Source organism: Quercus suber, unplaced genomic scaffold, assembly GCF_002906115.3.
Source record: "Quercus suber isolate HL8 unplaced genomic scaffold, Cork oak 2.0 scaffold_2, whole genome shotgun sequence".
NCBI lineage: Eukaryota > Viridiplantae > Streptophyta > Magnoliopsida > Fagales > Fagaceae > Quercus > Quercus suber.
Genome location: NW_027069469.1, coordinates 676,737 through 700,913, shown reverse-complemented (window position 1 = coordinate 700,913; position 24,177 = coordinate 676,737). Strand labels below are relative to the sequence as shown.

At 34.5% G+C, this 24,177-nt stretch overlaps 1 protein-coding gene across 1 annotated transcript in view; it reads right to left on the bottom strand.

Annotated features, from left to right (window-relative positions):
* Positions 1 to 23,612, bottom strand: part of LOC111990125 (callose synthase 7) — a 33,080-nt gene extending 9,468 nt beyond the window's left edge. The window contains 28 exon segments of the mRNA XM_065765058.1: positions 4,624 to 4,735; positions 4,822 to 4,996; positions 5,127 to 5,195; positions 5,290 to 5,421; positions 5,508 to 5,617; positions 6,035 to 6,186; positions 6,276 to 6,366; positions 6,476 to 6,516; positions 6,518 to 6,574; positions 6,706 to 6,829; positions 6,929 to 7,089; positions 7,178 to 7,259; positions 7,350 to 7,444; positions 13,661 to 13,992; positions 14,216 to 14,333; positions 14,419 to 14,541; positions 14,777 to 14,864; positions 14,951 to 15,027; positions 15,108 to 15,242; positions 20,222 to 20,345; positions 20,469 to 20,560; positions 20,685 to 20,771; positions 21,799 to 21,960; positions 22,082 to 22,192; positions 22,301 to 22,388; positions 22,502 to 22,614; positions 23,152 to 23,252; positions 23,338 to 23,612. Of these exon segments, the coding sequence (XP_065621130.1) occupies positions 4,624 to 4,735; positions 4,822 to 4,996; positions 5,127 to 5,195; positions 5,290 to 5,421; positions 5,508 to 5,617; positions 6,035 to 6,186; positions 6,276 to 6,366; positions 6,476 to 6,516; positions 6,518 to 6,574; positions 6,706 to 6,829; positions 6,929 to 7,089; positions 7,178 to 7,259; positions 7,350 to 7,444; positions 13,661 to 13,992; positions 14,216 to 14,333; positions 14,419 to 14,541; positions 14,777 to 14,864; positions 14,951 to 15,027; positions 15,108 to 15,242; positions 20,222 to 20,345; positions 20,469 to 20,560; positions 20,685 to 20,771; positions 21,799 to 21,960; positions 22,082 to 22,192; positions 22,301 to 22,388; positions 22,502 to 22,614; positions 23,152 to 23,252; positions 23,338 to 23,536 (3,351 nt within the window). The 5' untranslated portion in view covers positions 23,537 to 23,612.
* Positions 23,613 to 24,177: the final 565 nt, after the last annotated feature.

Here is a 24,177-nt window from a genome sequence, read left to right as displayed (position 1 = left end):
ACATATGTTGTTTCTTGCCAGGTTTATGGAAATCAGAAAAAATCTGATGATGCTAGAGACAGAAGTTGTTACATTAATATTCTGAATCTGATGTTGACGTGAGTCATTTACAATTCATTAAACATTGATAGTTTTTCAAAGAGATCCAAAACGTGTCTTTGAAATATTTAAATTCTTTTTAGGAACCATCTCTACGTGTTGCTTACATAGATGAAAGGGAGGAGACAATAATGGAAAATCTCAGAAGTTGTATTACTCTGTTCTTGTCAAGGGAGGGGAGAAGTTAGATGAGGTATGCAAGAATAATTTATTTATTTTTAGTCTTTATATTCTGTTTGTTGGCTGAAGCATTTAGTTTAAGTGGTTACCCCTACTAGGCTTATCATTTGTTCAAGCTGCAGTGGTATGGACATATTTACAAGTAATCTCCACAAAAAAAAAAAAAAAAAAAACCCTAATTAGAATGTGTTATACCAATAATCCAATTGAAATGAAGCAAATTAAAGTCTATGTTCCTTGAATCTCAATTTAATTGGGTACCGTTATTGTAGCACATGATCTAGTTAGTAAATTCCTTGTGTATATGATTGTTTGGCTGATTTGTTTGTCATTCATTCTTATCAATGGCTTGTGTTATTCTTATTTGTCTCTTATTTAGGATAGAGTTGTTGTAAGGCCTTGTTATATTTTATAAGCTCCAACTTCATGCCTTTCACAAGGTTGTTAAAATCAAGATCCTACATAGGTTCAGTGGAAGGACTTTATAGATCTTATCTAGAATGAATTGAGGATGTATTGATCCTAGTTTTCATCAAAACTAAAGACAAAAGAACATTAGTAATGATTATTATGTTAAATAATCATTAAAATGTCCTTCATAAAAGTCAAAATTTAATATAGTGTAATTTTTTATTCTATATAGATACATTTCTATTAACTAGAGTGATATTCTTTTAAAAAAAAAAACAAAAAAAAATTCTCCAAGATCCAAGTTGCAACTCCAAAATAAGCTAATATTAAAAGAATTAAGTTAACTACACTCTTTAGTTTCCAAAAAAAATTTACCGAAAATTTTGATTGAAATAGCTTAAACTAAAATTTATAAGGAAAAAAGAACACAAAAAAATTAGTGGAAAAATAGCAGCATAATCAAATTTGTGATCACCTATATATTTCTTGATCTAAATGAGGACCTAAGGAGCCAATCAAATTTTATTTTCATTATTGAGTCAACTAAATAACATTTCTATTAAATTTTGTATTGTCGCCATGAAGAAGATAACTTTAGAAACCTATTACAGAAAAGTAAAAAACCCATAGAACCATATGAAAATAAGTTTATATTCTATATGCATTTAGATATAAACATAGAATTATCCCAACCCAGAAAAAAATAAACTCTGAATTAAAGAGTTTTGGTCAAACCCATTTACAAAAAACTGCTATGGTTAGGAAAAGTGAAATGAATTTATTTATATAAAAAAATAAAAATAAAAAATAAAAAAAAGAAAAGAAAAGGTAGAAGAAGCTCAAGAAGAAAACCATAGGTAAAGTTAAGAAATGTTTATTGAATTGTTCTTGGATCAAATTTCGTAAATAGTTCAAACCCAGTCAGCATAGTCTAAGATTTGTTTAACCTAGAGAAAAAAAAAGGCCCATAAATGCTTGGATGGTAAGATTGGTGCGATTCCACTGATCCTTCTCCACTGTTGCTCTTCCAATGATTCTAATGCGTTTGGACAAAGTAGGATCATATGTTCCAGATGATAACCAATGAGGGAGGTAAAGGGCTGGCTCTATTACAATTTTACCTAAAGAAAAATATTCATACTAGTAAGACATTTTCTTTATTTGCTGCAGCTGTTATGATACCTTTGTATTGTTGTTCGGCCTAGTTTTGTTTTGTATATTTGTTTTCTCCTGTGCTTAGTTAGAGCCATTTGTTTATTTCTTTTGGGCTAGGCTCCTGTACACTAAGCCTTGTGTGTGTGGCTAGCTTATTGCTGCTTTCTTATTTGCTTAAAGGTCAGAAGAAAGTGACTTTAAGTTGGCTACTTCTTGTCTCACCTTTAAACAAATAAGCTAACAGCAAATGATCCTAGCCAAACGCAACAAGTCAGTATATGATTTATACATTCTTTCTATGTAGTACTTTTAATGTTTACTTCTGTGAGAAAGGAACTAATTGTTATCATGCTTCATCTACTCAAATATCCAATAAATATTCAATTGTAGATACATGTTTCTCTCTAATGCTAAAAAGTTGTATGTTCATTTCAACTCCATCCACTGCATTCTGAATTTTAAATAATGCACCTATGTTTTACTAATAAATATGCTCTTTCTAACCATAATAGGAAATATACCGCATCAAGCTTCCAGGTCGTCCAGTAGATGTTGGTGAAGGGAAACCTGAAAATCAAAATCATGCCATCATCTTTACTCGAGGAGAAGCCTTGCAAACGATAGACATGAATCAGGTAGCTTCCCATCTCCGCTATATGATATTATATTATAAAGTTGACCTACTGTGTTTTCTTACCGTGTTTTTTTTTTTTTTTTTTTTTTTGATAAGTAACGTAAAAAATTTTATTAAGAAAACCAAGTACACTAGAAGTGTACTATGGTGGCACAAATCAAAAACCCATATTACAACGATCTATAATATCAGAGAGAGAAAAACAAGAATAGGAAAGCAAAACTAAACTCCACTCAAGGAGTGTACCGAAAAAGAAAAACTTAATGTCAAGAATAGACTGTTCACAATCCTTAAGGCATCTCGCATTCCACTCCTGCCATAAGCACCAAAACAAACAATGCAGCACAAACCTCCATAAACCTATATTTCGATGTCTACCAAACTTCCCCTGCCAAGAAGCTAATACCTCACTAACTTTATATGGCATAACCCAATGTATACCAAACAAAAAAACACCATAGACCACAATTTATATGCTATAGGACAATGAAGAAGAAGATGATCCATTGATTCTCCACACCTTTTACACATAAAGCACCACTCTAGCACTGCAATGTGCCTCTTCCAAAGATTATCCATAGTTAAGATTTTACTTAAGGTAGCAGTCCAAGAAAAGAACGCTACTCTAGGAGGAACCTTGTATTGCCACACCATTTTCCAAGGAAAATCAATGACAGAAGGAGATAAAAAGTGATAGAAGCCTCGAACCTCAAAACCTCTCCTCATTGCTGCCTTCTAGCAAAGTTTGTCATCACCAACACCACACACATTCGTGGAATAAAGCACAACCCAAAAAAGATCAAATGATTCTGACTCCCAATCTTGCGGTGGATGATAGATCCGAATGTCCCAATGAAGCCTCCCATTAGAGAAATGCATCACCTCTAACACAAAAAAACTCCCTTGCCCGACTAATAATATACAATTCTGGAAATGCTTCCTTAAGGGAACAATCCTTACACCATACATCCTCCCAAAACTTTATCCTAGTACCATCACCCACATCAAACTGAAGAAATTTAGAAAAAGTCCAACCAGCCACTTCTAATGAATTTCCACACACTAACACCATAGGTCCCTAACACCGATTTGGTAAACCAACCACCCCCTTCATCCCCATATTTAGCTTCAATGACCTTCCTCCAAAGGGCATCTCTCTCCGTTCCATATCGCCACAACCGTTTTCCTAAGAAAGTAGAATTAAATCTTCTCAGCCGTCGAATCCCTAAACCACCATTTTGCACTGGCATACAAACCTTAACACATTCCACTAGAGGAACCACCGGCATACAAACCTTAGCCCATTTTTCCTTATAAATTTTAGTTTAAGCTATTTCAATCAAAATTTCCTGGTAAATTTTTTTTGGAAACATAAAGAGTGTAGTTAACTTGAATTCTTTTATATATTAGCTTATTTTGGAGTTGCAACTTGGATCTTGGAGAATTTTTTTTTGTTTTTTTTTTTAAAAGAATATCACTCTAGTTAATAGAAATGTAGTCCTATATAGAATAAAAAATTACACTATATTAAATTTTGACTTTTATGAAGGACATTTTTAATGATTATTTAACATACATAATCATTACTAATGTTCTTTTGTCTTTAGTTTTGATGAAAACTAGGATCATACAATCCTCAATTCAATTCTACGATTAGATCTATAAAGTCCTTCCACTGAACCTATGTAGGATCTTGATTTTAACAACCTTGTGAAAGGCATGAAGTTGGAGCTTATAAAATATAACAAAGCCTTACAAACAACTCTATTCCTAAATAAGAGACAAATAAGAATAACACAAGCCATTGATAAGGAATGAATGACAAACAAATCAGCCAAACAATCATATACACAAGGAATTTACTAACTAGATCATGTGCTACAATAACAGTACCCAATTAAACTGAGATTCAAGGAACATAGACTTTAATTTGCTTCATTTCAATTGGATTATTGGTATAACACATTCTAATTAGGGTTTTTTTTTTTTTTTTTTTTTAGTGGAGATTACTTGTAAATATGTCCAATACCACGTGCAGCTTGAACAAATGATAAGCCTAGTAGGGGTAACCACTTAAACTTAATGCTTTCAGCCAACAAACAGAATATAAAGACCTCAAACATAAATAAATTATTCTTGCATACCTCATCTAACTTCTCCCCTCCCTTGACAAGAACAGAGTAATACAACTTCTGAGATTTTCCATTTATTGTCTCCTCCCTTTCATCTATGTAAGCAACACGTAGAGATGGGTTCCTAAAAAGAATTTAAATATTTCAAAGACACGTTTTGGATCTCTTTGAAAAACTATCAATGTTTAATGAATTGTAACAATGACTCACGTCAACATCAGATTCAGAATATTAATGTAACAACTTCTGTCTCTAGCATCATCAGATTTTTTCTGATTTCCATAAACCTGGCAAGAAACAACATATGTAAACTTCAAATCAGCCAGGGCTTGTGCACGATCTTGAAACTCCTTATGATCCAAGTTCCGATAGCCACCAAGAATAGCTGCAAAGAAAACAATGAATAGATCATTAAAAATGTCTTGCCATAGCATTAACTTTTAAAATATGCTGGAATAAAAAGTTGAATGAATTAGTTTACAATTAAATATGTATCTGTCACAGAAAACACTGACCTTCATCTTCAGCAAATTCCAGGAAGCATTGAAGTTCTAGAGCCTGCTTATAGTACATCATCCCTCTCACTGGCACAAACACATTGATAGAGGTGCAAAGTATAAGTTGGATTCATACACAATTATGGTTAAGGACAGACCACAAAATTCTTCATTATCAAACCTGTTCTAGCAAGTGTCTGCCCCCTGTAAGATACCCAATGACGAATGAACTCCATCTTTTCTTTCTCAAGATTCTCCTCTTTGGAATCTTTTATAGCATCTTTTATGCGTTCTAGGAAATTGGTCCATTCATCTAGTTTGTGACCAGATAGGCAGTTCTAAGTTCACAGCTATGTCATATAATAAAAAGTATAACATAGCAATGAAATTGAAACTAACCAGGATATATTTTTTGAAGGTAGGACAAAGTTGATATCCCATCCTCATTTTTCTTCTTTACTTCATCTTCAGAATAAAGTACATCTTCTTTGAAATATGGAGTTAAAACACTAGGCCATATATCCAAAAAAATAAATAAATAAATGAAATGTCATTGGAATAATAGTTTGAGAATAGATGGTAATCTACCAGCTGATCTCCACACAAAAATTTGTAGATAAGGGCATGCAAGAATTCATATGCTATCAAGTAATGAAGCAGAAGAGTGAATCGTGAAGTAATGAAAAGAAAAAAAAAAAAAAAAACCAAATCTAGAATTCAATAATAACATAGCACAAGAACCATATTAATCCTTCAATATATACCAAGCTGCAGCAATTAGTCACAAATGATTTAGGAGTTAGTTTTTGGCATCATACCATATTCTTTCCATATTAGTAACAATGAATCTTTTTTTAAAAATTGTTTGTATTCTTTCCATTTAAATTCCTTTTTTTCTGACAAATTTTTTGTTTTCAGTGACTAACCTAAAGGACAGCATGTTTTGGACTTTGGGAGCTTTTGGCATATTCATAAATAGGGAGTTGGCAAAGAAGGTGATGCGTCGGCAAGCCTCCAAGTTCTGAGGCACATTTATGGCAGACTCCTTGACAGTCAAAAGCAAATGAAGCCTAACGACCTATAGAGAAACATAAGAGATAAATAGCAAAGAAGATCTTAGATAAAATAGTAAACATTTTTAATTGCAAGTGTGAGTGCAAGGACTACCTTCTCCTTCCATGATTTGTTGAACGCCAGTTGGAAGGCTAGCCTTTCAAACCATTGCTCTTTCTGACCATGGTGAGCACTTTCAAGGATTCTAACAAGGAACAGAAAATCCAACAGTATACCGGAGTCATGAAGGTTCATTCTAAAGTTAAAAAAACAACAATTATGTCTCCTCTAAGTATACATCTCTCACTACTTACTTATGACCATCAATCATAATATCCTGTGTTATAATCTCCTTAAAGGTCCTGGAGGGCATTGATTATTTGAGGCTCAGAAAAATGTTCACTTTCTGCTAGCTGTCAATTTACAAACATAATTAGCAAGACAGTAAGAATTAACGAGTACAATGTCCATACTATGTCAATCAGTTCAATGATGAAGTTTTCAACAATTAAAATACTAGGGAAACATAAAGGATGAATGTTACCAAGAGCTTTAGAAATTTCTCCAACTTCTCACTGAGCTGAGGCAGCTCGCTCATCTTGAAATGATTTATAAATCTGTTCCGCTCTATACTCTGTTCTACTTCATAACATATATTCCTTAGAATCCTGATTCACAATAAAAATTAAGACATCATGAGTCTTGCAAGGTCGCCTCTAAGATTATTTAGACCATTCAAGCTGGTAATGCAAATGATTCTGACTTACATCCTATCTGATTCGTCTTCCAGAAGGGCATATATAATATCTCTGAGTGCCTGATAGCATTCAATAACTGCTGAATGCATATAATCATCACTTGTAATCTTCCGAAACAAATCATCATCATCCTTCCCTTTAAAATCTGCCATGTCTAATGCTATAGGAATCTACCACATGTGAGAAAAAAAGTGTGTAAATAACAAAAATCTTGTGTTCAATATTAAAATTAAAGCAAGTAGCATGAAAAGAATATACCTTACTAGCAAGCAAAAAAGGAGGCCACTGCACAACAGATACATCACTTGAAGAATATGGAACAAGCAACAAGTCTCTGTCCCTGAATGATAAAAATTCAAATAAAACAATTAGAGATATAATATGATTCATTTGATATAAAATGAATTCCTGGAAAAGCAGCAATCAGAACCTATTGCTTATAAGGTCTTCCATTCGCATTGAATATATGAATTCATTCCACACTTGAGAAAACTTCGCAATGGTCTTCCGGTGAAGGAGGTTCTCCTGCCGTGACAAAGTTTAGAATGTAGCAAAAGACAATGAAGATGAAAGACACCAAGTCAAACATATAAAGATTGATCAACACACCTGCATAAATTTCCTGATCACATAGGTGTGAAGCTTTATTTGTATTCGGTAAAAAAACAAATTTATATTTCAAACATAAGTTACTGAAGTTTCAAATGCTAAAGAACTTTGAGCGAACATTACAAGATTGATTAAAGTTGAAATTACCTTGTTTTCCGGACACTGTTTCTAAATAACTGTAATACGGTAATTATTTTGTTAGTTGGCCAATTACGAAAGAATATGTAATATTAGCATCTCGAGTTTATAAAACTCGAGATTTGATTTAGATCTCGAGTTTTGAAAACTCGTTTTTGTTATTTTTCAATTACTGACTGGACAAAGTTTTCCACGTGGATAGCGAGTTTCAAAAACTCGCTTTATGGCTCTCGAGTTTTTAAAACTCGCTTTCTGTTTAAAATTTTTCAAAAACTTGCTTTATAGCTCTCGAGTTTTTAAAACTCGCTTTCTGTTTAAAATTTTTCAAAAACTTGATTTATAGCTCTCGAGTTTTTAAAACTCGCTTTCTGTTTAAAATTTTACCACGTGCATAGCACGTGATAGCGAGTTTTAAAAACTCGCTTTATGGCTCTCGAGTTTTTAAAACTCGCTTTCTGTTTAAAATTTACAAACTTTTTAATTTCTTAAAACGGCACTCTCACTCTCTCATACTCACTCTCCAGTCTCTCGCTCTAAAATTTCAAACTCTCTCGGACTCCACTCTCTCAGACTCCACTCTCTCACTCGAAAATTTCAAACTCACTCACTCGTAGTCCCAAATCACCCTGTGCTCTCAGCCTCCGCGGGCTCTCTTCTGCGTTGTTTGTTGTCTTCGTTCAGCTCGCTTTCTTCGTTCTTCAGCTCGCTTGCTAGGTAAAACTTCTCCGTTCCTCTGTTGCGGAATTAATTTTATGGGAATATTTGGGCTTTTTGCATGGTGGGTTACACATTGTTGCTGCTGTTGTTTTTGTTTCTGGGTTGTGGATTTGCTTGGGTTTTCAGTTGCTTTTGATACATGCCCATTTGGGTTTTGTTTGAAATTGCTTTATATTTGTAGACATAGATGTCATTGAAATCAGAATTTCGTTTTGGTGGGATTGAGAATAAATGGATTAAGGAGTTTTCTTTATTTTGTTAGCAAGTTCAATAATCAAGATTGTGTTTTTGGGCTTTTAATAGCAGCCAAACTTTATATAGGAAGGGGCATGCATGAGGATAGTTCTCTCTGCTGAAGTAAGGAAAAAGATTTTTTTTCTTTTTCTTTTTTCTTATCTCCATGGATTAGTTCAAAAGAGCTTTTCTATCCATTTTGTGCTATTCCTTTAAATCTGGTCTATTATTTCTGCTTTGATTTGGAGGTGGATTTTTCAATTAACAGAATTCCATCTTCTTATACTTAGGTATACATGTTTTGGATTATGCTGTTAATCAGCAAGCTTGCATTAGCTACTATGTGGAGGTGAATATTCCTTAAATATTTGTTTTGATTCAATGTCCTTAGGGTTCTATCTTGTTTTTAATTTAGTTCAAATGCATTTTTATGAACACAAATACTCATATGAATACATCTTGCATGTAGAATCACACATGCAAACTTAAATGTAAATTTTTATACATCTGTGCATGTATTAACATAGGCCATAGGCATAACTAGCGTATTCTTGGATTCTAGACATGCTGGTGAGTTTTCAAGATGTTAATTTTATACCTTCTGCTTAGGTAAAGATGATTAAAATTTCAATTTTAACAAACTTTGTAAAACTTGTACTTCAGACATTTAAAGTGCCCTTGGTTTCTGCTAATGGATGTCTAAAATTGGGAATTTAGGGTTTTAGATGTTTGGAGAGCTTAAGCTGCAGATGCTACGAGATGGCTAAGATGATGAATCAAGTGCTTTAGGACGTTTGACAGCTTAAGCTGCAGTAAATAGAAAATCCAACTTGACTATGAGCTGATGCTAACAAGGAGATGCTGAAGCAGATGGCATTGATTACGCAAATGATTTATGCATTTGGGCCTCAATTGCTGATACCATGTCCTAATCCCACCACTCTACCCCCCACCCCTAAAACTTTTCCTGTGGAGCGCAAAAGAAAAAAAATGATTGCTGCCCTGAGAGTCTTGTGAGAATTCCACCTTATTCAACTTGTCTAACCAATTTCCAAGTCACTTCAAAAGCCTCAAAATCCTGTCATCTGTGTCGAAATTCTAACATTAATATCATCATCCTTAGCCTACCATGTAATCAATTGTAGACAGCATTGAACTACCTTCCCACATCAATTATAATTTTAATATGCAATGAATATCATATAGCCCTAACTTAAAGACTGAGCATGCAAACATGGCTAAGAATGTCATATAATATGCTCCATTTGTTTCAGCAGAGAATATTTTCTGGAAAATAGTTTTTGTATTTTCTAGTATTTGGTGTGAGAGATGTGTTGGTCAACGAAAAACAACCAAGAACAGGCAGAAAATATATATTTTTTTTCTTTTAAGAAGCAGAACACCTTTTTTTGCCATTTCCTTGTGCCCTCATCTTCTCCATTCCTTTGTGCCGCCAACACCAGCACTACTTTGACCACCATCATACTAAATATTAACGATTTTCCATTTGAGTTAACTAATGGCGCAACCATATCATGGTTAGAAAATAATATCTTCTTTGGGAGCCTAAGGCTAAGGCAAAACCCAAGGATGAGTGTTCGTGGTAGTTAATAAGCAATGTAGCAAGGATATGGACACGATACGTAGTACAACAACATGACATTTCTTGAAAAACTAGGATACGACACGTTTAGGATACGACAATAAATTAATTAGTATCATTTTTAGGTACATATATTTTATATTTGGACATAATTTATGTTTATTTTGGATTTAAAAAGTAACAACAATGAAATGGTAAGGTCTTCTTTTTTCTTTTTCTTTTTTAATTCTAGAGTCAAGGGTATTTTAGTATAAGTGTCCATAGTACTTAGTTAGGTTTTTTATATTTTGTTTGTTAATTCTACAGTCAAGGGTATTTTAGTAATTTCACACTTGTTGGGTATGGGCCATGGGTTTCTTTTATTAATGAGTCTTTATATATGGGCTTTGGTTTAATTCAAATGGGTTTTGGTTTACCAGTCAAAGTAGAAGTCCTAGTTCTACCATGGGAAGTTAAAAGAAGGTTATATGTAAGTGTTTTATTGTACACAAAAAAGTTAGAGTTGATTAATAAAGTTATTGATTGTTAAGAGCAGAGAGGCACATTGGCCTTTGTGGGTTCTTCTCTCTCCTTCTTAAGGTAGTGTTCATACTGCCCCTAAACACCATAATGATCTCTCTTTTTCTTCTTCCTCACAACCCAAATCAATCCCTTTCTTTTACCTATCAAAACCCTAAATTCCACCATACTTTCTTCTACTAAATTGCCATCAAATAACTCATCAAACTACCTTTTTTAACCCTTTCTTCAAAAACACTAAATCTGTTTCTAAAAACTCTCCTAAACCTTAACCCACCACAGGTCCACAACCACACATAGACAAATTCCTCAAGCCCTTTCTTTTACCTGTCAAAACCCTAATTTCCTACATACTTTATTCTACCAAATAGCCATCAAATAACTTATCAAACCACCTTTAACCCTCTCTTNCGGGTGGTGCATCTCCACTATGCAATAACACACAAGCGGCACCCTTGCTGTCCACGTACCCCTCCCTGCAACGCAGAAGTCAGGAAGGTGGGCGAAGTGTGCCTCGTATGGCTGCCATACAATCTACAATAGAAACAAAAAACAATTATCATAGCATCTTCAAATGTGAAACAAGAGAGAATATATAGATACAAGGAAAAACAAAAATTAAAACGGAAAATATGTTAAAGTATGAAGCAATCGTATTCTTAAGGAAAATTAACATAACCAAACAAAATTTTTGAATATTATTACCTGGTTCGGCTGCATTGTAACTAATTGCTCACGATAGACGACTAAGGCCATCCCGGATGGCCTACTCTTCGAGCCTGGCACACGCACCCACCTACAGTTACGAGCGAATAACATAAGATAAGTAGCTACTTAGTTACTAAGAAGAGTACATTGCATAACACACTAAATATCAAAAAAATACTTACTTAACGGCAAGTGGAGCATACGGCCACGGGCCATAATCACATCCAGGAGCAGGCTCTATCCTCGGGCACAAGAATGGCAACCTTGCCCATGCCCAATACTGGATCAAGGTGCACGCCCCACCAATCTGCGATGCCCCTTTCTCATTTGCCCGACACAACTCTCGATACAACCAGGCCAAGCAACCACTGCCCCAACTATACTGTGGCGGATCACGCAAGTTCCGCAGTTGCTCCAAAAACATCAGATGCACCCTATATCCCGACTTGTCCATAAAAAGCTTATCCCCTAGTAGCGCTAAAATATAACACCGGGCATACTTGTGTATCTGAATCTCCGTTGCGTCATGAGGCAATGGCGCTGCAATGGCCTCAAGAAGGCGGCTGATAAGAAGTCTTTGCCCCACCAAAGTTTTGTTGTCATCCGCCGGAGTAAAACAAAGCAACTCCATGCAAAGAGTCCTCCAAGTTCCATCTAACACATTAGTCGGCCCAACCAATACCTCACCGTCTATAGGAAGTCCGAAAATGACCTCCACATCTTGTAGGGTGATCGACATCTCACCATGTGGAAGATGGAACGTATGAGTCTCTGGCCGCCATCGCTCAACTAGGCCGTTATAAGACAGTTATCTATCTCTCTAGAAGGGCCCTAAACAATCCTTCAAGTCTCAGCAACTTGATAATGTCAATCACCCGATTATCTCGCATTTGAATGTTTGCCATCTCCTTAGTGCGACCACGGCACGTCAGTGGGCCTGAGTCCTGCAAAATCAATAAAAATTATAGCAGTTATTAGAACTACAAATACAATTTTGAAAGAACTTGCTAACTAAAAGTCAAAAATAACGTAAAAATTAAAGCAGTTGTTAAAACTAGATATTTCACCTCGCCATTCCAAATGGCATGTGATCGATGATGTTGCTGTCGCGTCAACAATGACGCATCACTAGGACCAGGCTGCAAGATCCGTGACCCGTCATCAATCCGAGGCTCCATACTGCAAAGAGTGCTATAGTGTGAGGGCAAAGGAAGGGGCAAAGAAAATAATAGATATAATTCATCTAAAATTGACGCATGTATAGATTCAATAGGGTCACTAGCTTATTCAATTGAGCATGACAAAGATCCACAAAGAGAGATTAAGTTCTTCAATGATTTAAACCAACTTGACAAGCTTAAACTTCTAGCCGGAGAACATCTTACTGTTCCAATGCATAATATGAATAAAACTATAAACCAGCCATTTCACCACAAATCACGCACACATACAAGATGAATTGTTCACAAAGTGAAAACCCAAATAATAAAATCGCTCTAGAGCCTAGCTTAATTCACACATCTATTATGAAGATAGTTGCAATATAATACAACTTACAAAACCTCCAATATATGTAATTGAACTTGTATATTATGAGCCCAAGCCCCCCACTCCTACTGCAAAAAGTTGAACTAGTCACTCTCTCTTCACAGAGAACCAATGTCGCAAATCAATCGCCAACTACAAAGCTATCTCTTTGTTACTCCAAGAGTACTTGAACATATGTGATTGTTTTTGTGAAATGTAAACGAATATTCATAATAGCAATATGTAATGGTCCTTATAAAAAAATTTGACTCTTTGTTCATAAGTTATGCAAAGTTCTCCGAGCATAATGGAACTTTTATTTCTATGGCCTTAGTTACAATTATACTTCCTAAGTCAGGACTTGGTATTATCAACATTACTCAAATTCTTTGTCTTCCTAAGGAATTCAAGACATTATAAATATCCTCTCATTTCACCTTTTTCTTATTCCTATATGGCCATCCAACAACACACATAGCAAGGAATACCCATTCAGCTTTTTATCACTACAGAAAATTAAAATTTGAATTTTAAAAAAAAAAAAAAAAAAAAATCAAAAAATCAAAATAGGCAAAGAACACTCAAAAGAGAGATTGAGAGGGGGGAAAAAAGGAGACATCAACAAGAAGAAGAAGAAGAAGAAGCAGAAAACATAAGTTAAAAGTGACAATGTTAGACATGCTTGCCTGAGCCCACCACATAACAAGAGTGACAATCCGCCAGTTTGAACGCTCCATGTGTCTCCGTAAAGGTGGAAGGAAAAACAGTAAAGCAGAGAGGATATTGGGTATCAAAAAAAGTGCAACAGCATAATCATAAAATGAATGATTCCTCCAATCCCCAGCCCAGCTACTGAAAAATTTCACCACTCCTGTTGGGTTCTGCACAGAACTGGAATAACCAATTGGTAGAATCACAGCCCACGCAGCTGCTACTGCAAACTTCAGAAGGTATCGTAGTATTTGGCTGAATTTCAAACTCTTCCAGGCATTCCAACTAAGAACTATATCCAGAGTGGCTGCAGAGCAGATATAGAGAAGATGAGAGAACACCATGAAACCCCAGTCAGCCCCCTAGAATGACATTCAAACAGGATATAGATGCTATTTTAAAACTAACTGCTGCACTAATAACCAATACAACAGTTTCAAATAGTTATAAAAATATAAGACCTCTATTTTGTGAACGTCCACCCAAAGTGCCACCAAAGAATTAGCTACATGGAGAAATAACACCAGTACCTTGGAAAAGATTAAGAAAAGCAGAAGTAATGAAGATGCTCAAAACACTTCTAAAGACATCTGCATCGAAAAAAGCAGCAAGAGATCCAGATGGACTCCATGCAACAATTAACATTGCCTGAAAATCAGAACTAAATCAGGTAAGTATATTCCAACCAGAGAAGAGTCAAAAAGTAAGAAAACCTTTTTAAATAATAAGCTACCTGGAAAGCCAATATAAAAAATATCCACATTCGATTAAAACTTCTGTAAAGGTGCAAAAATGTGCGGACTTCTACGAAATTTGTTTTAGGCTTTCTCTTTCCAGCAGCAGCTTGATTAACTCTCTGCCAAATACAAATGAACTTTGACAATATTCTTTTAGAAAAAGCCTACGCTACACACGTATGCAAATCTATGTTGTATGTGTAAGGACTTGCATGCACACAATAATGTCCAACTCATTAAAATAGGACAAGAATGAAATAATTATTTCATAAAATACCATAAAATATACAAAAACATGACTTAATTACAACTTATTAACTAATTTAAAAGAATTAAAATAAAAAAGATAAGTACCTCATTTGCAGGTTGCATTGCATCTGAATGAATGAAAAAATCTGCTTTGGGGTTCATTGGCCACCCTAGCTTTAAACACCTATCAGACCTAGAGAAAAGGAATATGTTTTTTTTTTCCAGCTATTTAGTATCTGTCAGAAGTATGAAACAGAATTAAAAATTCAAGAAACTCACCAAAAGTACTCATTTAGATCATCATAATTTCTCCATCCTGAATGGCTTGCCTTGCCTCCTTTATTTCTCTTAACTTCCTTTTGCATTGAATGGAAGCCAAATTTCAGACTGAAACATGTTGCAAAAACTAATGCAGGCAGTACAAGATCATAATTACCTTGAGCAAGACTTGGTAGATAGGGGTTATAACGTCCTTCAAAAAAGATTCTTCATCACGAGCTGCTTCTTGATATGTTTCTCCACTGACAGGGTGGAGATTGCTAAATAATACCCCATGTACCTCATGTGCCATCTTATGCAATTATAAAACAAGAGTTATTTTCCCATACAAAATGTTTTTGAATCAAATAAAATTATGATAAAACGATAGGTATAAGATAATTACTTTATATTACATAAAGTTGTCTATATTCTTAAAGGAAGACAGATTAGTGGACAATTTATATAAACAACCCAGAAAATAAATCCGTATCTAGAAAAGAAGAGTAATGTAACTGTTTTTACTAAGTATGTGGTTTATTAAAACATATTTGTTGGGAGATTGTAAATAAAATTATGACGCTATTTACAATATCCAACCAAATCAAAAGCAAAAAATTTGCTCTATTTTTGCTATAACATCATCTAATTGTAGATTTGCAATTTCAATTGTCAAATAAGTGAGAATTTGAATAAACATATTGAATTTTTTAGGTTATGTGCACCATAATCTCTTTCTCTCTCTCTCAAAAGTCATACTAATCACATTTGCACAATACCTCAAAAGAGAACAATGATCTCACGCAATTCAAATCCACACAATCTTGATATGGTATCACAATTTCCTCCACTCAAATCCTTAATGCCCTTATCAAGGGAACTTGCCTTGTGTTGCAGTAACTAAAAGTTGTATTATATTCTTAGGTTGACACTGATACCGTTTATATTAATCTAAGGACATACTAGCCACATTTTTCGATACACCAAAAGAAAATATTCACAAATAGGGCTTCCCATACCCATTTATATAACTCTAATCAACTTAGTATGTGCCTGATATAGGACTCCACATACACCCATGCAATGGCCTCACACACAAAATCCTAATGGATACCTCTCTCTCTCTCTCTCTCTCTTAATGTGAAGAACATAATCATCAATGTTAAACACAATCATCATGTTATATGGTGAAAGATTTCCAGCACTCAAAGTTGCTAGTTGGTAGTCTTAATTTATGTAAAGTTGATATTAGTAATTTATTGGAGAAAGAGTTTTAGTTAGTACTTCCTTTATTGAATGATAAGAAACAAGTTTTGTTAATATGCAATTTCTAGTAAACTTAATGTATTTTGTACAATATCATTAACCAAACTTTTCTCACCCATTATCTTCCTTTCACACTTAACTAGTCAATGTTTTTGTTCTTTTGAGGTTCATTTACTTGGGTTTTAATGCGTGGTTAGAACCCATTTGGTTTAAGAACTATGTTAAGTCTTAGAAGGTTTTACCTATAAAAGAGATTACAGTTTTCTCAATAACTATCCTAAGGTAGCGAAATTCCTTGTCAGATAAGTTACATCCTGCATGAAAGGTGTAACAATATGGGCATTGTCTCAGAAGGAAACTTGGTGATATAAACATGTTTGTGATATAAATAAATTTATATTTTTTTGATGCAGTTATAGTTTTGTTTAATTTATTTCTTAAGTTGAATAATAAATCAATAAAAATAAATTATCAACAATTAGCACCATAAAAAACAAAAAAGGAAAATCCAATTAGAGAAAGAAAATGAAAAAGAGTAAATGAGTAATGCTGTTACAAATATCATCATATAGCTTTACAAATTGATATCTTCACTTTCAAATTCAAAACAAAAAAAATAATTAAAATTTTATTTATTATATTGTTGATACTAACAATGTCAATTTGTAAACCAGTACCGAATTTTTTAGGCAAACTAGATAACATACTCTTAAGTAACATCAATCTACCATCCTTTGATAAATACAGCTTCTTCCACCCAGCTAACTTCTGCTCAATTTTTTCTAGAATAGGATTCCAAATTGAGGGTGATTTATAAGAAGCCCCCAACGGCATACCAAGATAAGTCATAAGCAAAGTCCCCATCCTACAACCCAAAATCTCTGCCCCCAACCGAATTTTGTTGTGCTGGATTTTTACTTACTTAAGCAACAAAATTGGATATTAATGGAATTCCAAATTTTGATTCTCTTTATTTTTCTTTTTCTTTTTATTTTTTATTTTTTTTTATCTTATCTATTTTTTTGTGGCAAAACTTTGCCTAGAAAATAGAGGAAAATAAAGGACTTCAAATTCTAGGCCACACAGTAGAGTGGCGTTAGAGTACAGTACTCTACAATCTACATTCATTTATTAACTTCCGTAACATCCATTTTTCTTATCTTTGCTCAGCGGCCAAACTAGTCATAAATGAAAACCAAAAATGAAATCCCTAGTCTCACAATCACATTAACAAATTTGAATCTAACAAAACATGCACAGTGAATCAAATCTTTCAGAAAAAATAATTTTCGCTTCTTAGTTCAATTTAAGTGTGGTTTAAGTTGGTTAGATTTGATTTTTGCATTTTGAATTTTAGAACAAAAAACAGGGCCTAAACTCAAAACTTAGCACAACAAAAAGACCCTATGAACTTCACTATTCCTTGGGATTGGCTTTGGGCCCTTCTTGCACAGCTTAGGTGGAGGGTAAAGAGAGCCTCCTTCTGGGGCCCAAGTTGTTAGTGAGATTCTAGACTCCTTCAATTAATTGGCATTTCTTGTTTAGAACTGATAAACTACCACATGTCCAAAAACTTAAGTTGTTAGGAAAGGGTGAATTCACCCATTTGACTATTATTCTAACACTTCCACCCATGAGTAAGAACTCTCCCTTAATAAGTGAAGCTATTAGGAAATGGTTAATTCACCAATTTGACTATTATTCTAACACTTCCCCTCATGAGTGAGCACTCCCCCTTAATAAGTGAGGCTCAATATGTAAGATTTTTAACTTTTTAAATGGGAAGTAGAGCATGATTTTAGGTAGGATAGAATAAAGGAAAAGAATTCATGTGGCTGACCCAATCTAATCTATAGATGATCCATAGCTGACCCCAAATTTTGGGATTAAGGCCTTGTTGTTGTTGTAAATGGGAGGTAGAGCAAACAGAGATTTTGAACTTAAGACCACCTACTTTGATGCCATAATAAATACAATTGTCCCAAAAAAAGAAGAAGAGTAATTTATCATGGTATTAGACAAGGTGATGTTGAATTCAAACCTTGTCTCCACTCTATCTCCCATTATTAAAAAAATGTTATAAATCCCACATGTCGGACACAACCTATTAAAGGGGAATGTGATCCCACACGTTAAGGGGAGTGTTAGAATAATAGTTAAATGATTCAATTCTTTCCTTCCTAATAGTTTTAAAGTTTTAAGTGTTAATTATAAATTATAAATAAATATGAAAGTTCAAAATGTGTATAAAACACCCTTGAATGTTTAGATCCCAAATTATAAAATTACCAATTCAAGTTTATAATCAAAAAGTTAATGTGCGGAACATGAACATAAGTCAATCACAGAATTGATAACTAATCTATGCCAAATATAAACACATCCACAGCAGTAAATATAAGGTAAAAATAAAGGGAAAGAAGATGCAAACACACGGACAACACACGATGTGTTATCGAAGAGGAAACCGAAGTTCTGGGCGTAAAACCTCTCCGCCGCCCTCCAAGCGGTCAAATAATCCACTAAAGAATGTAATTGGGATACATGAACAGCAGAAGACTCTCTAAGCCTAATCTACCCAAGTACCTAAGCCCTCCCAGCTTCTTGCTCCAACGAGGTTACGCCAAACTCATTTCTTCTTTAGTTTCCCGAATTCTGCTACTAGACCATAGCATCAACTAATGTATATTGGTTCCTTCCAAACTGCTTCCCTTAGCACCAAATGAACCTTCTCACAGACGTAGGTGTGATGAGATAAGGATTTGGTCAATGACCTCTCAAGGATGTGACAATGAGAGGAAAAGAGTAGAGGAATTTGTAGTCTCTAAGGTAAAGATTGGGGATGAGGCAATCTTGTTTTTCTCTAGGGTTTCTCTCACAAAATTCTCTCTGGAAGCTCTCTCCGTTAAGTGGGTATAAGGGTCTATATATAGTGGTGTGTGTTTGGAATACGAAGAGACAATTTTTGCCAAACAGGACTGATTGGCAGCTTGACCTCGCGGCTTATCCAAGTCGCGAGTTCAAGTCGCGACGTAACGGACTGGCCAGCCTGAGACTTTTGTTCTGTAGTGTGATAGCTAGCGCGACCCTTCAGCTCCCCATGTGTGCATCTCACGTGCCTGCAGTTGACGGCTTGCCAGTTGCGAGTTAGCCATGAGTCTTAGCTATGAAACTCTGCTTTCTTATACATACTTGAACTTTTCTTCACATCCTCTCACACACTACTCTTACAATAATCCCACCTAAATACAGGGTTACTAAGTGCTAAATTACAAGCAAATTGGTACGGAATAAAGCCAACAAGATGGTTGATAAATTTCAACCTTACAAAATAAATAAATAAGATAAAAACAGTTCTAAGTGATTGGGACAAGACAAGAACCCTGTAGCTTAACTGGCATTTTTTAGTATTTCCAACAAAATCGGCCAGGGTTCAAATCCTCCCTCCCGCAACTTTTGAATTATCCGTAAAAAAGGTGTTTGGGACAAGCGTAAATGCTTGATTTGTGCTGCAGCTCCTGTTGGATGTACGGACCTTGGTGCAAAACCACGTTCCTTTCCATCTTCTATCTCTCTCCATACTTTCTACATGCTGTGTTTTAGCCTCCAATAAGTATTCCCGTCACAAATACAACCAAAATCCTAATTTTAGTCACCTGTGAAAGTTTCCTAACCTGGAATCCTCAATTAGCCAGGGAAACTATCTACCTGGTAGTTTAGTGCTGAAATTAAAAAAAGCTCATGCAACAGATTGGTATCAGAGGATATGTTCTAAGTTCTAAGTCAATCTCTAATGAATTGAATGCATAAGGATAAAGATAATATAATAAGTTGATTTATGTAGAGCTAGGCAATGGCAAGAACAAAGATAAATCTCACGATTAAAAGAATAAATAATAAAAAAAATCTAAGGATTCACGATAACATTAAACATAGTAATAACAGAAGCTTTGTTAGTCAGCTAGTGCAATTAAAGAAACAATATGATAGCATAATGGAAAATGTATACTTGAATAAGAAACATACATTATGGAAGATGAAGCAAAGGCATTCAGGCATGAATCTGACATTTGAAGCTTCACCCCATATGAGAAGATAAAGTCCAATATAAATAAGGTCTACCTGCTTTGTGTCACAATCTCGAGGAGTCCTGTAAAGTGCACACAGGAAAAAAAAAATGTAAGTGCTAATGTGGTAAATATGGTTTGGTACCAAGTCTAATAGAATTGTAACTTTTTAGGCTTATGATCTGGACAGCAAAAAAATCACTTACTTATTATTTTTTTCAATGCACAAATAATTACACCACGAAGTATAATTCTTGAAAATCTTAATCTTTAACTTCTGTACAGTGGCACTATCCAGCTGCAATAAGCTTCTTATCAATCTTTAATATATAAAGATGAAACTTAAGGAAGTTACTGACAAATAGAGAGAAATGAAAATCAAATAACAGGCATTCCACAGCAAATAGTAATTATGATTTTACCTCAGTATGATCACTTTCCTTCTTCCGTATGTGCATATTGGCAAGGAGCAATATTAGATGTTCCCTCTGGTTTGCTACATTCCCTTTCTTCACGCCCCAAAAAGATCCAAAAAAACAAAAAACTAGTCCGCTGTACTGATATTTCCTGCATAAATATTTCATATGATCGAATAATATAACTAGTAGCACAATAGAATGAAGGATCATTGCTAAAGTCACCCTCACAGGTATAAGATCCCAGATTTTACACAAAGAAGGAATTAAAGTAAATGGTATAGGTTCCTCAGATATAAGTCCTTAGCAAAGGAAAACATTAAAACTTCATTTGTGTCAATGTGTGTGTGTGCGCCCACACTCCTACACTCTTGAGAGAAAACCCTTCACAACGCAAGGATTTGAAGAAAACAACAATTTACTAGTTGTATTTCATATTTCCTTCAAAAGAAATATCATTTTAGTGGAAACAAATTTAAAAACACTTGTGGGACTTCGAGTGGTTAGTTTCTGGATTTAGTTAACAGAATGCATTACATTCTATAAAAGGTTGGAAGGGACAATTGAGAGGCAGGTCATGTTTTGGTGTTAAATCTAGACCCTTCTTATGTCTATCTTTGACTGTGCTGTAATCTGTGACAGCAGACATTAAATCAAGATTCTTTTGCTTTTTTCATTGTTCTCTCAGTACTTTTCACAAAATGTAATGATATACATTTTTTACCAAGATAACTAAGTTTCTTTTAAGAGACCTTAACATAATCCTACAAGAGGGTCAATAGGACAAGCAAAAAGTTCAATTTCTGCACCACACAATTTTCCTGTTATTAGACCTTAACATAATCTAATAGCTTCTTTATTAGTTTAAAATAATAACAATAATATATATATGTATGTATGTATGTATGTTTTAATGAAGAAGTTGTGGTCCAGTGGTATAAGCTGCACCTCCATTGAGGGAAATCCAAAAACCAGGATTACAAATTCTTTTTAGCAACTTAAATCTGGTGCAGTGGAAGCCTACACAATGGGCCATGCTTAGGGTAGGCTTACCAGCCTATGGCAACTAAAAAGTAGATATGAAATAAAATTTAAAGGAGACATTCAAGACACATCTTACCTGAAATCCAAAGATTGATGAAAGCCAATCAAGTATGTCATTGATAGATTTAACCCTCTCTGCTGATATTACTGGACTGTCATCAGGGCCACCATGAGTCATATGGATTCTAGGCATTGGAAGATTGTCCACATTACGTAGTGCATTAAGTGCTGCTTTGATCTATATCATTATTTTAAAATAAGAAGGAAGAAAGACAACTAAGGTGAAATTGAAGGATTAGTTAGAACTGGTCTAATGAACACAAAAACAACCAAGATCACATAAGCTGCATTTTAATTACCTCCGGAAATTCCATAATTGGTGGTATAACCCCAACTGCATACAGTGGAAGAATGTTATAGTGTTCATACTGTTCCTTCTTCTTGTCAACATCTTTGGCATATCTTTCTGTCTGTGATTACAAAATCAATTGGACATCAATCAATATTTTCAGCATTTTCCACACCAAATGGGTACTAAAAGAATTCCTGTCAGGAAACCAAAATTAGATAAACAAAACCTTTTCATCAGTTTTTCCAGCAGGTACAACTGTCTTCAGCACCTCATACAATACTGATGCAATCTGACAAATCTTAGCCATCTCCTCCCTTCATCAGTTGAAAAAATAAAATTATTAAAAATAATAATAATAATATTTGAATAATGTGCTTAACAAAAATTTAGGCATGTCAACAGTTCAAACTTCAAAGCCAAGCCTCACGGTTTTTTTGTATGTTCGCTGCCTATGATATTTTCCTCATAGAATTTCTGGTAAAACAACTGAATTTCTTTTGGATCGTTGCTTGCAAGGATACATTCTGTATCGTCTTCTTCCTGCAAAGGAGATTTTGAAAGATTAAAAATAATTTTCATTCACATTTAGAACCTGTGAAATAAAATATGGAGTTTAGTCTTCACAGTCATAAAGTTTTATATTTTAAAAGTTGTGACAAGGCTAAAATTATTTTTCAAATTTCAATTGAAGTCAATTTTCATCTTAAAAATTGCACACTTAAATTTTTCATAAAAGTTAACGGTGTAAATCACATCAGATTTGGTATTCAAGCTAGCTTAAGAGAGATATGCAATAAGAGAGATATGGACAATTATGCAATAGGATGTTGAGATTAACTATAAATAACAGCAACGCGGCTAAAAAAGTAACTGACAATTAACTATTATGAACATCCTGTAGCTATTATTAAATTTAAAGGTATCACAGAATGGAGGCTAAGATGAGAATTCAATTTTATATGTCTGTAGTAGTAATCACAGTACAGTATTACAGTAACAACTAATAACACTCTCACCTATTATATTATATGTCATGAAACGCGGAAATTGGAATGAAATAGAATTATAGAGAAGTACCATTTCAAGTCTGTGCAAGAGATATGTCTTGAACTGGCGAACACCGCGTCCAGTTGAATTTATATCCAAGTAATGCGCCTTCTCAAACGCATGGAAGCGGCCTAATTGAACCAAAAAAAAAAAAATCAGAATATATTTTGAAGAAATTAAAGCCAAAGAAAGAAGGAAGGAATGGCGGTTAGTTACAGAGATAAGCGACTCTAGGATTTAGGGGCTGGATCTCATTGGCGACGCGGAGAATAGGGATGATAGGGGCTAGGGAGGAGGGGACGAGCTCGCTGTCGATCACTTTCTCATCGTCGTTTTGGAGATCCACCATACGCGTCGGCGCACGTGTGACCCTCCGAGATAGCGACGGCTTCAAACCGCTGCTCGTACTCGCCATCTCTCAATCCAATCAATTTGTTCTTTTCTCCAATTTCGATCTTCTTCTGCTTCTTCTTCTTCTTCTTTTTCCTCGAGTTGAGAAAAAAAAAAAGTGAGAGAGAGTTGTTGGATTTCTCCGGATGGAAGAAACGAATTAAAGTATACACATTTGTTGTGATTTCTGCTCTCTCTTTTTGTTTTGTTTTCCGTTGCTTTTTTCTGTTTTTTTAAAGCGCAGAGAAAGAAAAGCTTGATAAAACAATTGAGTGTGAGTGGTGATAGCCGTGAAGCTTTTCATTTCTTTACTCTCTGATAGGAAGGAAGGTATAAAGTGGCGGGAACTGTGGCGGGAATGATATATAAAAAAGTCGGAAATTACATAGGAAGCCTTAGGGATTTGATTTACGTCAATTAAAGGTCCAAACTTATCAAACCGTTTCAATTTAATTTTTTTTTTTTTATTCATTTCTTATATTTTGACATATAATAAAGAGGAGTGTTATATTCACAATATTTTCACAATAAATTATAAGTGGTAAATTGTTATTAGTTTTAATTTAAATTTACAACTTAAATGACTTTTTTGCCCACCCATAACAATTAATATATAACAACCCACCACTTAGAATTTTATATAAAAATGTTGTGGTTATACATTTC